This window comes from Euprymna scolopes, chromosome 1 (genome assembly GCF_053919585.1).
Source record: "Euprymna scolopes isolate OS-2025 chromosome 1, ASM5391958v1, whole genome shotgun sequence".
NCBI classification, from domain to species: Eukaryota; Metazoa; Mollusca; class Cephalopoda; order Sepiida; family Sepiolidae; genus Euprymna; species Euprymna scolopes.
In genome coordinates, this window is record NC_136482.1 from 175,019,356 (window position 1) to 175,035,000 (window position 15,645).

At 30.9% G+C, this 15,645-nt stretch overlaps 1 protein-coding gene across 1 annotated transcript in view; it reads left to right on the forward strand.

The window, feature by feature from the left end:
* The window catches only part of LOC145277614 (thioredoxin-related transmembrane protein 1-like), a 37,013-nt gene extending 24,393 nt beyond the window's left edge, over positions 1-12,620 (forward strand). The window contains exons 6-8 of the mRNA XM_080129147.1: positions 2,600-2,701; positions 4,257-4,367; positions 12,436-12,620. Coding sequence (XP_079985273.1) covers positions 2,600-2,701; positions 4,257-4,367; positions 12,436-12,525 — 303 coding nt within the window. The 3' untranslated portion in view covers positions 12,526-12,620. The remainder of the gene's footprint in view (positions 1-2,599; positions 2,702-4,256; positions 4,368-12,435) is intronic.
* Positions 12,621-15,645: the final 3,025 nt, after the last annotated feature.

The window sequence follows — 15,645 nt, forward strand, 5'->3', positions numbered from 1 at the left end:
CTTTGACACCGTTTGACCTTCACCTTTGCACAAACATTGTCTCTAGTGTAAGCAAATATCGCAACAAGAAATCCTTTTTAAACTAAACTTTGTATTACTATATATATATATATATATATATATATTTTTTTTTTAAAGTAATAACAAGTTATATGAATGTATCACGACAATAAAACATTTAAAAACTAAATTTTGTATTGTGTGTGTGTATGTTTGTATATATATATATGTGTGTGATTGTTCATAGGAATACCCTTCAACCTCCAGAGGAAGTCAACTCGATGGAAATTGCTCAATTTGTATGTCACATCTGCTTCAAGATGTGCAAATCTGCGGCGGGAGTGCAGAGTCATCTGAGATGGCATGGACGACAACATTGGGAAAACTCAATGTGATGGCGATCAATCATCATATATATATATATATATATATATATATATTATCTTTTTTAATAATAAAAACAAGTTATATCGTGGCAAGACTTTTTAAACCAAACTTTGGATTGCTTTTTTTTTTTTTTTTTTTTTTTTTTAATAATAAAAATGAGTTATATTATTTACTTGTGGTCAAGACTGTTTTTTGTAGAGTTGTGTTTATATATTTGCATAATTTTTTTTTTTTTTTTTTTTTTTTTTTTTTTTTTTTTTTTTTACAAAACATTTTGTGAGTAAGAGGATTTTCCCTGCATTAAAAACTGATATAAGAATTTAGAATTTTATTCTTGATTATGCCATTTTGATAAAATTGCCTCTGTCTAGAAAGATTTCATTTATAGCTAGCAGTAAAGATCAACGTCCTGATAATAATCAAAAATAAAATACATGATTTTATTTAGAAATGTTTTTATAACCTTTAGTTCTGCCCTTGTGGGGAGGTAAGCGAATAGTAAATTTTTTTATAGAGAATAAGTTATAAAAAGATTTGTATGTTGTGATATTATATTTTATCTTTAAAAAAAAATAAAAATTATGTAATTTTCAAATCTCGTTTGTTTCACCGTAACTTACCGCTGACAGGAGATATTGGTGTCCTAAATTCTCAATTCAGTTATTAATGTAGGGAAAATCCTGTTCCCTACAAAATGTTTTGTAAAGAGTTGTCTAAATATATAAACACATTCTACAGAAATTTAATCTTGGTCATAAGGAAATAATATAACTCGTTTTTATTAAAAAAAAAAAAAAAAAAAAGCAATCCAAAGTTTGGTTTAAAGTTTTATTGTTGCAATATAATAATATATATACTAGCCTGGGTGCCCGGGTGTTTGTAGGTGTGAGCGCAAAAAAAAAAAGTGGTTGTAGGCAGGCAGGCAGGCTCGAACCCGTACCGCAAAGGAGGAAAAGAATGTGAAAAAAAAATGTAACTTCTTTGCTGTTGCGCCCATCGCTAAACCGGAAGTGATGAATGTTTAAATTACGGCTAGTCAATCGAAAAGAGGGTATTACTTTTGAAAATACCTGAAAAAAAGCGACCCTCCCTGTAGAAAAAAAATGCCCATTTGAGGGTGAAGGAATGAATATTTTTGGCCAATCTTTCACTTGTATTTTAATGTTAATAAATTCATTATGATGTTTCTTCTTTACTCTCTATTCTCTCTCTCCTTCATTTTCTCATTCTTAATGTACAGAAAAAGTATGGATCTCTCTCCAAATATGCATAAAATAGTAGGATGGACTATACTTTCAAGCCTTGGTAGGAGGCAACAAATCTACAAGAAAAACTCGATCTCCCCAACTGATGCAAGCATTATTTTCTGTTTAGGATTACTTCTCAACAATAAACTTGCATAAGAAGTTAATAAGTATAATTAGAAACAACACAACCCTTGATTCACTATGAACTCCTGCAGACACCCTTTCACAGGGTGTATCCCTTGTCTCTTGAGGTAGAAAAGAGACCAATAACTATAAAGTTATTTTTACTTCAACAGCCATCTGTTCTTTCTTTCCACAATGCGAAATGTGTAAATATTTCAAAATAATTAAATACCGAATTGTTTTGTTGTCGGTGTTCACCGTAGGTAAGTTGAACCGGTTCCTCCAACTGAATTCTCTGTATTTCGTACAGATGCTGCCCAGGCATGTTGGTTTGAAGTTGCAGTCTATGTCGGGTCCAGCCATTTGCAGTTCCAACAACGCATTCCATAGAGGCGAAAACACAGTATCAGATAGGCATCTTATTTTACCATGCTGAGCAAGGTTTTCAGTTGACCATTGCGTCATTTCTTCCAACTCTGGAGTGGGGCTGGATTGATGGTGGCATGGATGAAGTCATCTGCTTGCCAGTGTAGAGTGTGACCAAACCATCCGAGATGTCTCGGAAGGAGGGTCTGTTTCAGGGATGGTATCCAGCAGCACGAACAGATGATGACATTTGGGACAAATTGGTGCCAGTGAACTCTAAGGTTGTGGCATAGATATTAGTGGTCAAAAACTTCCAGTTTGGACAGGTCACAAACTCGTATTGGCAAGGTTTCGCATCCGTATAGGAGAATATGCACAAGAGCTTGGTATATTGAATTGTTTTATTTAATGATAAATGAATTCTCTGGTTTATTTTAGGTGTGTAAAATTTATTTTATTTATTTTTTTTTTTTCAGTCTCTGTATTCTACGATGACCGATGAGTATGGAATTCCTGAATGGGGATGTTATGTTATCTTTGCTTTGGCTACATTGTTATGTGGATTCATACTTGGATTGGTAAGTTACTTTTACAATTTCGATTTATACTTTTGAAACAATTCTTGGAATTGAGGTGGGGGGGGGGTAAATTGTTTTATGAGTGAGCTTTTTTTCTGCATGTATATATAGAAGTAGTATGGTGTTGTGGTTACAAGTGCTGACTGTGTGCTCTGCATGTCGAGTTTGAGTTCTATCGGGGCTACTGAATCACTTTCACTAGTACCCTTGAAAGATATGGATCTATATATCTTCTCCAGTTATGGATTAGATAGTGCAAACTCTCAAACCTTGATTGTGCAACGTCGAAGAAAAATTCTGAAATAACACCCATCTTTCACTGCTTATCTCAGAATTTTTTTCAGTCCTCCTAGATTTCTCCTTGTCATTGGAAAATCAACAGATGAGGTTGAAAGTTGTGTACTTCTTGCTTCACTATAGATTTCCCATGCAGGTAGGCTTACAAAGAATATCCATTCTCAAGACTAAGCAAGTTCCTATACACATGCATACATGGTAGCTTCTTTCAGTCTTGACAGACTATGGATATCCCCTGTAAGAGTGTCTGCGCATGGATTTTTGTGGCAACAGTTGTGCAATCTCCAACCAATCTCTCCTGAGTTGGTGTTGTTACTTACCAATGGCAAGTGGAGGTTCAGGACTACTGGAAACAATACAGAGATAAGCAGAGAGTATACAGCGCTTAAAATACTTAAAATTGTCTCATTTGGTACTCCACATTGTTTAACTTTGATGACCTGACGATACCCTGTGTTTCAACGTGATTATGCCGTACACACACGTATAACTTTCGACATAACATCAATATTTAAAAAGTACGTGTTCATTGCATTTCATAAATTCAACACATATTTTGAATTCTAACATTTTTTTCATTAAAAAAAAAAAGAATAAAAAATGTTTGATGCCATAGACTCGCCATGTATTTTCAAATTATTGACTTCTGTGTTTTTCTTCAAATCAGTCACCTTGAGAAAGTCTTGAAATAGAAACGAACATTAATGGACATATAAACAAATTTTTTTTCATTATGTTAGATTATTTCTATAATTATCATATATATATATATCACTCTCTATTTGAGGGTACCAAATTGGTTAAAGAGGAAATTATTCCTAATTCGCATTTAGGTAAAAATGCACTTTCGTATAAATAATTGAATTCATTCAAAACATATCACAAAAACAAATATATATATATATATATATATATATATATATATAAGCCATGATCCCTAAGGTAGTCTGTGTATATAATATGCTGGCAAATCTTGTGGCAGCACTGGAACCATGTGGTGTATCAGCGCTTGCCTTTCTACTGAACTATTCCAGCAATGTAGAGAAAGGGCGTCTGTTGAGTAGGTAACAACTTGCCCTCCACACTTTCTTAGACTTTGCCTTTTTAAACCGAAAGATGTCTATCATAGAGAGCAAGAAATAATCATGGTGGCCATAAGATTTTCATGAATTAATATTTGACTGTAAGTTGCTTCTATAAACATTTATTTGCAGAAATCAAACCAATTTGATTTTTTTCATTTTTTTTTTTCTTCCAGATTATGGTTTTTCTCGTAGACCTTTTGTTATCCACAAGATATTTTGCACCTCCACAACCTCCAAAGCATGTTCCAATGCCAACAAATCAAGTAAAAGAGGAAATGGAAAAAGTAAGCTTTAATATGTATTTGTGTGCGTGTGATTCCTTGTTAAATATTTTCATATGAAATGGATTCGGCATTAATCCATTCTGGGGTTGGGATCATAAGGTGAAATCGCCGCATGGCGGGGCCTAAGCAGAATTTCATGCAATACATATTAAAAATTAGTAACCAAATACAGTATATAATACGCATGTATATAATCAAATAACATTATGAATAACACTGTAAGGCTGGGCAAATATCGTAACCAGGGTCCGGAAAAACATTGTATTCCACATCGTAACCTGAAAAAAACTATCCTGGGGTTCTACTATAATTTGATTCACTATGATCTGGCAAATTGTGCATTTTAACTGGTATTTCTCATTTTGAATGAAATCCGTAAATTAAAATTGATTTAAAAAAAAAAAAAAAAAGGTTGCATATCTTCGTTCTGGTTGATCGATTGTCTAGAATTTTTCCTTACTACTCATTAAAATTGTTGATTTTTCTTTATCAAAAAATATTTATTTTGGTGTCTATTTAGATATTAAGTTTTTTTTTGTTTTTTGTTTTTTTAAAGTTTTGTTACCTTGGAACAGAGGATATCGCAGGTGCTAGTGTGATTGCAAGAGTTAGAAGTAGATAAAATAAGTTCAAGAAACTTCGACCATTACTAACAAGTAGATTGTTACTATTGACAATCAAAAAAAGAATTTACCAGACATGTGTGATCAGTGTAATGATGTCTGAAAGTGAAACCGAGTAAGAGTAAGCATTGAGGATATGTGTTGCATGGATAGAAATGATATAACAGTAAGATTGATATGTAATGTGAATTTTAAAGACAGACTTGGATCTGCTGAGCTTAGAGGAAGATTGAATTGGTATAGTTTAGGGAGCTGTGCACAAAGACTTTTTTGGTATGGTCGCATTGAAAGAATGAATGAAAGTTCTTAGGTTACTAAATGTAGAACAGTTAAGGTAGCAGGGTCAGTTCACAAGGTAAGGACAAGGAACACATGGAAGAAAGTGATAATGGATTTGAGAAAGGACTAAGATCTGACTAGAATGGGTTTGTTTTTTTTTTTACTTAGGAGTCACCACTTATCAAGGCTCGAAGACCACTCGAGGATAAGGGTTAATGAATGTATGGTGGTAGTGTAGTCATCATTAATGGTGCAAATTTGGTAGAATTTGATTATTTATGGGATCAGCTCAACAAGAATTTGTTTACATTGGATTTGAAGGCTACCATGTTGTAGTCAACTGGGAAGCAGGACAACAGAACAGTGTTCCACAAGTGGTAGTTATGAAAAAGTTTTGTTAATGGGATCTGCGTTTAGATTTATGCACAGATAGTGGGAGAAATCGTTTATAGTGCTTGTAGCTAGTCAAGTGTGTTTTTTTTGGGGGGGGGTGAAAGTTTGGTGAGGGCAACCATAAACTGGAGTTCAGTCAGATGAGTTAGTTTATATTATGCTTGTTTAATATATGCCATCATAGAAAACAAGCGAAGCTAAATGTGATGAACTTGTGATTGCTAATAAATAAAAGCTAGTTTTTTCTTAAACAGTTGTATATAGTATAGAAATTTCTTCAATTACAAATCTTTTAAGCTCTTCCGTTGGATAACTTTAAGATTCTGTATATGTAGTCAAAACCAAGCTTGAGTTGATCAAGTTTTAGATGTGTCAACAGAAATCAATATGTCTTAATAGAATTGTGACAGTTAAAGTATAAATTTCAAAAATACTATCAATGAAAAAATGAATTGTCTCAAAGATTTCTTATATAAATGGACCAGATATTTTGTAACCTATTAACTTTGTTCTCATCAACATTAGGAATTTAAGTAGTTAAACATATTAGCATGTTAAACTGATGTTGTATTATGATGTTTGATAATTGTCAATGGGATGAATATAATGAGATGAATGTTTATAGTGAACCGAAATTGTAAACGTACACATATTAATTGAATGTGTCTAGTTAAGTTTTTATTAAGAACAATAGCCCCCCCCCCAGGCTTAATCATTTATTTTATGTAAAGTTAAATTTTGTGCATATAGAAAATGTGATGTCAAAATAATAGCTTAGATGCACCGTTTTGTGATCTGCTTGATTTGTTGAGTTCATGAATGTGACAGTGAAGATAGTGATTATTAATTCTCCCCAAAATCGACAATGTGTAACATTTTGTACATACTATATCTGCAAATGATTGTTTTAAATAACTTGTTCTGTGAACGTAGGTTGCTGTTAGTTTTCACTGTTTTTTACCTTCATGTAGAAGACTGTTTTTAAAATGTGTATTTGTGGCGATTAAAATTATAACTCGTGTTTTTGTTTTGTTAATGCATTTGACGAATGAACTTTTCTTTCTACTAACTTTACATCTCAAATATGATTTGTTTTACTAATCACCACTTATCAAGGCGAAAACCCACTCAAGAATAAGGATTAATGATTTATGAGGATGGTTTATGATGAGTGTTTATTGGGATTAGATTTGAAGAATGGTGTAATTCTCATGGAAGCAATCTTGTGGCAATGTCTTCCACAGATGGAACGTTCACTCTGTTCCTGGAAATTGTTTGATGTTAGGCATATGGAAGAAGAAAGGGAAGTTCCTTATAGTGATAACAGATGAGTTCTTGATGTAAAAGTTTTATAAGGAGAAAGTAGGGTTGATGAGTAGAGAAAGACTAACAAAGTTTCTTCTGGGTGGGGGGGGATGTAGCAAACAAATCCTTCCCCACTAGATTGCAAAGACGATTTGAACTTTTTCAAGGCAAAAAAAAATATATTCTGAGTGACATCTCCCAGATATGGCAGCAATACTATCTCTTAGGATGTACCTGACTTTTATACGAGTAGAAGATCATATCAGGAGTCAGCTACTTTCTAGTGCGGTAGAATGATCCAACTTTTTTCAACAACTTTAGCAACAGATTGGATATAATTCTTCCATTTTTTTTTTTTCCCCCTTCTTAGATCTATAAATTTTATATATTTACTGGCAGGCCGCCTGTCATTGCCTGGTTGTAAAACATGCATAAATAATATATTGCAATTCATGCAGATTTCGTATTATTATTATAGCACCAATTATTAATTATATTGTACCCAAAATATAGTGATTTCAAGTTTTTAAAAACAAAATGACTTTATTTTGGTTTTGATTCTAACTGAGAGCACCATTTAGCTCTCTAGCGATATTCACTACCATGTGATCTAAGGCTAGATGGATATCAAAACTTAAACCATTAATGTAGTTTAACATCTATTGTACATGCGAGGACGATAAAAATTAGCTCCAATTACACTTGCCAAATAATTTTTAAATTTTTAACCCCCTCCTTTTTTTTTTTTTTTTTTTTTTTTTTTTTTATGTCTAAAAACCAAATTGAATTTGTTCTACAGGTCCAAATATCTCATATATCAAGTTTGTAGACCAAAAGTTGACAGTAGTTTCGTAGACCATTCTGTGCATGTGCGCACACACACACATAAGGTCACTATATATATATCTTTATCACTACTATTATATAAATGTAACTTTGTCTGTGAGTTCGTTCTATATAGACTCTGAAATGGCTGGGTCTTTTTTTTTTTTTTTTTTTTTTTTTTTTAATTTCACATGAAGATACTTGATGTGTGTGGAAGTGTTCTTACGTAGGTTTTGTATCGGGAATGAATCTGCTAAGTATCGATAATCAAAAAAATCCAATTAAAGAAGGAAGTTTAATTTTAACCAAAGTTTTTTTACTTTTCTAAAACCTAACTAGAGCAGGTATTCAATCAATGATTAAAAAAAAAAATGGGTTATTTCGCTAATTTTGAATGACAATAAAAATATGAGAGGGTGGAACATTCATTGATCATCATTCAATCTTGAACAATATATTTAAACTACTCATCACAAAACACTGAAATTAACAGAAAATAGTAATCCTACACCAACGATGGTTTATAATGATTAAAATCTTTGTTTGGATGAATGAATAACGCGTACAGACATATATCAACAAATTGAAGCGCAAAATGTTCATTTCGACTTGTCAACAGATTTTAACTTTCTGTGCCAAAATTCAATTCATCTTTTCAAGGCTTTTAATATTAATTTTTTTTTTTTTTTTTACACCTATCTCAATAGTTACATCAGTAGATGTGGCTGGAGCGCTAAATATTTTGGTTGCGATTCTAACCGATGGCAACAAAGTTTTATTTTTTAAACTTTTGAAATTACTACTATATATTAGGTACAATATAATAATCAATATAGAATTGACTCTAATAATAAATACGAAATCTGCATGAATTAAAGTATATTCAATTTTATTTTATAAACACCCCCCCCCCTCCCCTGTGTGTGTGTTTGTGTGTGTCACAGTGGGTTGAGATTGCTGATTTGTGGAAATAGACAATGGCAAGTCCTCGGGTAGTGGTTGAGGGCTTTTTTGAGGTAAAACGATGAGTCAAATGCATAAAAATTAAAATATTTGAAAAAATGTCAAATTTGGTGTTTAGGACCCAAAAACTTAATTCCAGGAATTTGCTCCCAAAAGTGCAAATTAAATATTTGGCATATCATAATGAAAAATGATCTGCTGGCAGTTGTTCATGGCTTGTTGTAAGTCTAATGTGAATACGAAATAGTATATATATATATATATATATATATATATATATATATATATTACAATATATTAAGATATCTTCAACAAGAGAAACAAAAAATTTCTTTGGTAAGTTGAAAAGCCTTGCATGAGATTTAATAGTGTGATCATTTGCACAACATTCAGTGCAGTATTTATTAGGATGCAATTGATTGAACTGCTTCACAACACAAGGATCAAAACGTTCAAGCAGTCTACACATAACGTCAGTTAACTATTCAATTGGTGATGGTTTTCTTGAAAGGAATTGCAAATAATTATCAACTAGACTTTCTCTCAACTTCAGAGTATCCTTAGCACATCTGTTGATTGATTCAGAAATAAATTCAGGATTTGTCTCGTCTGTCTGCTTGCTAATACAAAGAATACAATCGGCATCACTTAGTCCTGACACGTGCTTCTTAAACTTTAAATCTTTCATGGTGTTACGAATTTTTATCTTTGCATTCTATGCCTTATTGCCAACGTGTGCACACGGATCACGAAAACGCTTTTCTTTGTTGTTATAACATCTTCACTCTTAATAACAGTAGCATCAAACAATTTAACTTACGTACTAGCAAGTTCGAGCACAGCTGAATTGCCTTTCTTGTGCCAACTCTTTAAATGAGTGAATTGCATCTCTGATTTGAAGAATTCCAACTAGTCAGCAGAATTTTGGATTGAATTGAATTCTTTTCCACATGTACTGATACAAGCATCATAATCGGGGGATTTGGTTTGTGGAAACTGCGACCTTTAATAAATGATTACTTGGAAGATTCGTTTTTGTGTAACGGACACTTTGCTGATTTCTTTCTTTATGAAAATTTATACTTGAAATGTAAATATTGATGTTATAAAACCATTACTGCAAAAAAAAAAAAAAAAAAATTGAAAGTTGAAATTATATTAAGGAAAGTTTTAAACAAAAGAAAATCAAAGAAATTCCAAATGGACACGGAACTTCTCAATCGACAATTTTCAATTTTTGAAAAATATGTAGGTTAGTTTGTAAACAGTAACAAACTAACAACATGGAATTCAATATTCATTTGCAATAAATGTTTTTGATTTGAAAACGCATAATATTGAAAAGAATTGGGAAATTTTTTTTGTTTCTATATTTTATCCAGTAACCATAGAATTTTTCAAAGTAAATTATTTTGGAAACCGCTTGATCTCACATAAATCTGGTTATTTCACCAGATAGACCATAAATTAAGGATTTAAAAAAATAAACCAAGGATTTAAAAAATTTTTGATGTCAGCTTTTAGTCCTATTGATGATATATTGCAATTTATGAAAAAGAAAATCACCCGATTTGAATGCAATGTACAATGTATGTACAATTTTGGCATATTTTTTTTACAAAGATGTATTAAAATTATACTCAATTTTTCTGAAAATGTTCATTTATTATCAATTTTTGGAGTTGATAAGTTAATTCTAAACATTAACAAACCGAACAAGACAAGTAAGAAATGTGTTTTTAAGGATTTTCTATTTTTGAGAAGTTTTCCAAAGTTGGTACAATTTTGCTTATGGAAATCTGAGCCTGACCAAGGTTGCTGATTCCTGCAACTCCAAAATCTTATAAAATCACTAAACATGATGCCATTGGCATTTTTTTTATCTTATTGATTTTATTTTTGTCAGAAGTTTATTTTACATTTTATTAAATTCAGAAAGTTAAAGACATCAATTTTTTACCTATTTCCACCACTGGGCCCATTGTGTGTGTGCGTGCGGGGGGGGGGGGTCCTCTGGCAGAAGAAGGCTAACAAAAACATGGAAGAAAGTGTGTCTAATGGATTTGAGAAAGAAGAATAAAGACCTGAGCAGAAATAGTTTAGTTTAGAATTTCTAAAAGCTGTTTAACATATGCCATCATTTGAAGAGGTGTAGCCCTTGGGGAAGCAGTTTTGTGAGAAGTTCTTGGAAAGAAACTTTGTTCATGGGGATTCTATTTGATTTTAGGCACAAGGGGAAGAAAGATAGTAAAAAAACGCATATTCTATTCAATTAAAAAAACTACAAAAATTAAAATGGCTTACCCAACAACAAACAAACGAGTAACCATTTCATATAATTTTTGTAGTACGCTGTTTTGTATCGAAAACAGATTTTTGAGAAAAAGATTCTATCCTTTAACTAAGAATTTTAAAAAAAGTGGCTGCAATGATTGTATGTATTAAATCTGATCCAATGTAGAGAAATATGAGGTTCCTTTAATAAGTTTCCAGACGTTTTTTGTACAGGCATTTAAAATTATCGTAGACTCTTAAAAATTCAGTATGTTATTGCTATACATCTTATGAGATAACTGACCAAATGAACAGCTACAGCAGAAATTAGAATACACCCTACTAAAGCTTGATTGTCACAGCCTGTGAATTTCAAAAGTGCAATCTGGACTTGAGGACACTTTAGAAGAACAATATGCAATAAAATTCTGTTTTAAATTTGGACAATAAGTGCACAGTTTGATATCAGTGTGGGAACTGTACACACAATTATTCACAAAGAACTGAAGATACGGAAAGTTTGCGTGAATGCACCAGTTCACAATTCCATTCTTGTCACAGACTATTTAACCAAGATAGGCAACAAGCTAGTTCCTCACCCTCCCTATTGTCCCGACCTTGCTCTCTGTGACTTTTGGTTATTCTCTAAGTTCAAGGAAAACCTTAGAGGCTGTTTTTATGACACAATTAAGATGGAAGAGACTGTGTTAAGAGTCATAGATACACTCGCACAAGAGGACTTTCATGAGGCTTTCCAGAAGTTGTTAGAACGATACAAGTGCATTGCAGCTGAAGGAAATTACTTTTAAGGAAACTAGAGTTTCATGTATGTACTATCAATAAAAGTGGCCATACGAAAAAAGTCTGGAAACTTATTGAAGGCACCTTGTACATGAAAAAGTGGGTAACCATCAAAACAAATCTTTGGTTGTTGAATGTGTTCTCTTTCATTCAAAGAATTTTATCAAAGTTATAAGAACATTTTTGATCACTTTATATACAAGAGAGATATTTTGAGATGAAGGTAGGTAATATTATGGTTAGAAAAGGAGGCGGGTATGTGGAGAGTAAGTGATGGGGATGGGGGGGGACATCCTTTTGTAAGGATGAATGAAGACAAGAGAACGATTAGAATTAGTGATTGAATAAGGATGGGAAGAGATCAGATGTAGGAGACGATCAGCATCAATAAATTGATGAAGTGTAAATTTGACTTCACAAAAATTTACCAAAGTTATACCAAGCGTTAATTTTTAGTAACAGTATCGGCTTCCTCTTAAAATGGTAGCCATATTAGTCCTGATAAGATTCCTGTTTATTTTCTATTTCTATAACGAACAAACTTGCTTTGTTTTGTTTTGTTTTTTAAATTTAACCATGATTATTTTTATCTTTATCTTAAATAGGATGATGAATCCGACATTGTTGATGACACAAAAGACGTCAAGGGAATTGAAACTGTGCGTCAAAGGAACCCTCAAGTTGTAGAAAATTGAAAACCTGTTCTGTATTTCTTTTGTACTTTGCAGCCAATAATCTCTTCCATTGTTTTTCTGCTGCTCCACGGCTTTTTTTTTTTTTTTTTTTTTTTTTTCCAGAGAAACACAAAAAGGGTTTTTTTTTTTGTCTGAGGTTAAGCCAAGGATAAATTATAAAGACCTCCAAGGCAGAAAGCAGATATTTTTTTTTCTCTTTTTTTATGTGATTTTCTTTTTGTTTTGCTTTTGTATTTTATACAGTTTCTTGGGAGTAGCTTTGGGGGGGGGGATATTTTACTTTTTTTTAATACATTAACAGTTTATAGACTTTTTTTTTTTTTCAGTTTTATAGAGCTTATACCTTTACATTATACATGTTTTTGTTTTTTAATTTTTGTAACAGATTTACTATATCTAGTTTTCTTTTAGATTTAATTTATTTATACTTATTAAATATATACTTATCTATGTACATAGGCACATTCTATGTTCATTTAGCAATTTTTATGTAAAGATTGTCTATTTTTTCTTTTCTTTTTGACTCCATTTTTTTACCAAGATATCAAGATGCTTCAATGCTTTTTTGCGACTGACATATTGAAGAGAAAATGTATATTTCAATCTATTCAAAACTCTACAAAAATCAAAATGGCTTACCAAACAAGTAAATGAGTAACCAATTGGTATTTTCATATTTCTGATATAGGCCGTTTTATGTTGGTTGGGAACAAGTTTTTTAGAAATAGTTTCAACCAATCTGCTAAGGGTAAAAAAAAAAGTAAAAAAAATAAAAAAATAAAAAAAGTAGCTGCAGTTTGCATACAGTGTTGTTTACAATAAGTTATATTGTGCTTATATCTGAATCTAAAAAAACAAACTTTGCATTAACAAACATAAAAAATAAGGGGGTTGACATGCTGTAAAAAACAAACATAACCTGAAAATTCTAATTACCAAGTCTTAATGTTCGGAACTTCATGTTGAACTGGCAAACATGTCACCAAAATTGTATTAAAACTCGATTGAAGGACACAAAAAGAAAAATAAAGAAAGCATTCCACCTGCAATATTTAACAATGCAATTGTAAAAATTAAAAGCTAAATTTTTGCTTAATCTAAATCATATTCCATGTTGTAAATTGTTTAATGCAAAAATAAAAAAAAATAACAATATGGTAAAAAAAAAGTTAATGTTTAGATATTTTCTAAAAATTGCTTTGTTTCATATAAGCATTTAATTTACATTTATTGTGTCATAGTTTCTACATTTTTTTAAATTTTTTACAATTTTCTAAAATGAAAGATTTCACATATATATATATATATATATATATATATAATTTTATGAGGACAGTTAAAAATAGCATAAAAGAAAGATACTGGAACTTTATAGCTAATTAAAATAATTGAAAACAAACATTAATTTATAAAAATCACTTTTTTTTTTTTTTTTTTTTTTTGTTATGGAAGTCCATAATTCATAATTTTGTATGCTTCTCTAATTCACCTGAACAAAATCCCAGTCCAATAAAACTAAACCAACAGCGACAATAGTTACTATCTGTTTATTCATCATACTCTTAGTCTTTGTCACTTATTCATTTGACATTGTATTTTTTTTTCTTCAGTTTTTCTATCAAAAATATTTACAAACATCTGTTGTAGCATCACTTATTTATATTTTCTATTCTATGCTTACAACCCCATTGTCTCTGTTGGTTTCGTATTGAGGAATGATAAAAATATAGATTATTTGGGCTTATAGTAATTATTAAATTCTGTTTTTATATCTATATAAGTAAATGCTTGTTAGATACATTATGTAAAAACATTGTAATTGACTGTATTGTTAGATATATCTTAAAAGTTAAATAAGAAAACTAAATGAAAAAAAAATTTTTTTTTATTTTAAATAATTTAACTCTTCTGATGTATTTACACATGAGAGTAACTTTAAGATTTTGTAACACTTAAACGTTTTATATATCAAATTCATTTATGTTCTCTTCTGTTTAGCCAGTGATGCCCTTTCCCCCAATGCATTCATTGTATCATGTCTGTCATAAATCTTTTTTCAAAATAAAAACGAATTCTATTTTTTTGCTAACTTTTTTTTTTTTTTTTTTGTAAAAAGGACTTTAAAAGATTGTGTTTTCTATGTATTTGTAAATGTAAATATAATTTACTTATAAATTTATCACATTTGATGGGTAAATTTGAGTTAACAATTGCCTTTTTATTAAAGAGAAATAATTTTCAATAAAATAAATATAAACTATAAATAAAAAGTTATTTTGTGCATTTTTTTTTTTTTTTGTCTGAGGTTAACTTGTAATGATTCATTGTTTACATTTATTTCTATAAATATAAAAGTTTTAAAAATATTTCAGATAAAAACAGGTTTAGTAACTTCATCAGCAGAATAACATTTAATATCAAAAACTATTAGTTTTTGATGTCATGTCTACTTTGATCGACTAGAAGAAATAATTTCAGCACTACCTTGTTATTACTACCTTGTTATAGAGTCACTATCAGCAACATCTATATAATTGTAAAACTCTGTGGTGGATCTTATTTGCTTGCATCTTGTCTTCAATGATCGGGCGAATCCATCTTTTAAAAAAGGGATGACAGGCGGAATATATAGTCTGTTTATTATACAAACATTATTGGTTACAAATGTGCATACATGTTTCAGTGGAATCCTAATTCAAGGAGACCCTCCCCCTTCATCAGACCACAAAAAAAAAAAGCGATATTGAAGAAAAAAAAAACCCTGAAACATGTATGCACATATGTAACCAATGTTTGTATAATAAACAGACTATATACTAGCTCTGTTCTCCATTGAGCACTCTTTAATAATCGCATGTTTCATTGGATTTACATCTAGGACACCTATCTATCTATCTATATATATATATATATGACGTACATATGGATGTGGTTCAAACACTCAGAAATGAGGGTGAAGAGTTGTATGTTTTGGTTTTGATTCTGGCTGATGACACTCTAGTCACATATTTTTTAGTTTTGACTTCAGTACCATATATTAGGTTCAATATGACAATCGATAGAGAATTTTCTTTATAATAATAAATATGTAATCTGCATGAATTTAAATATCATATTTAA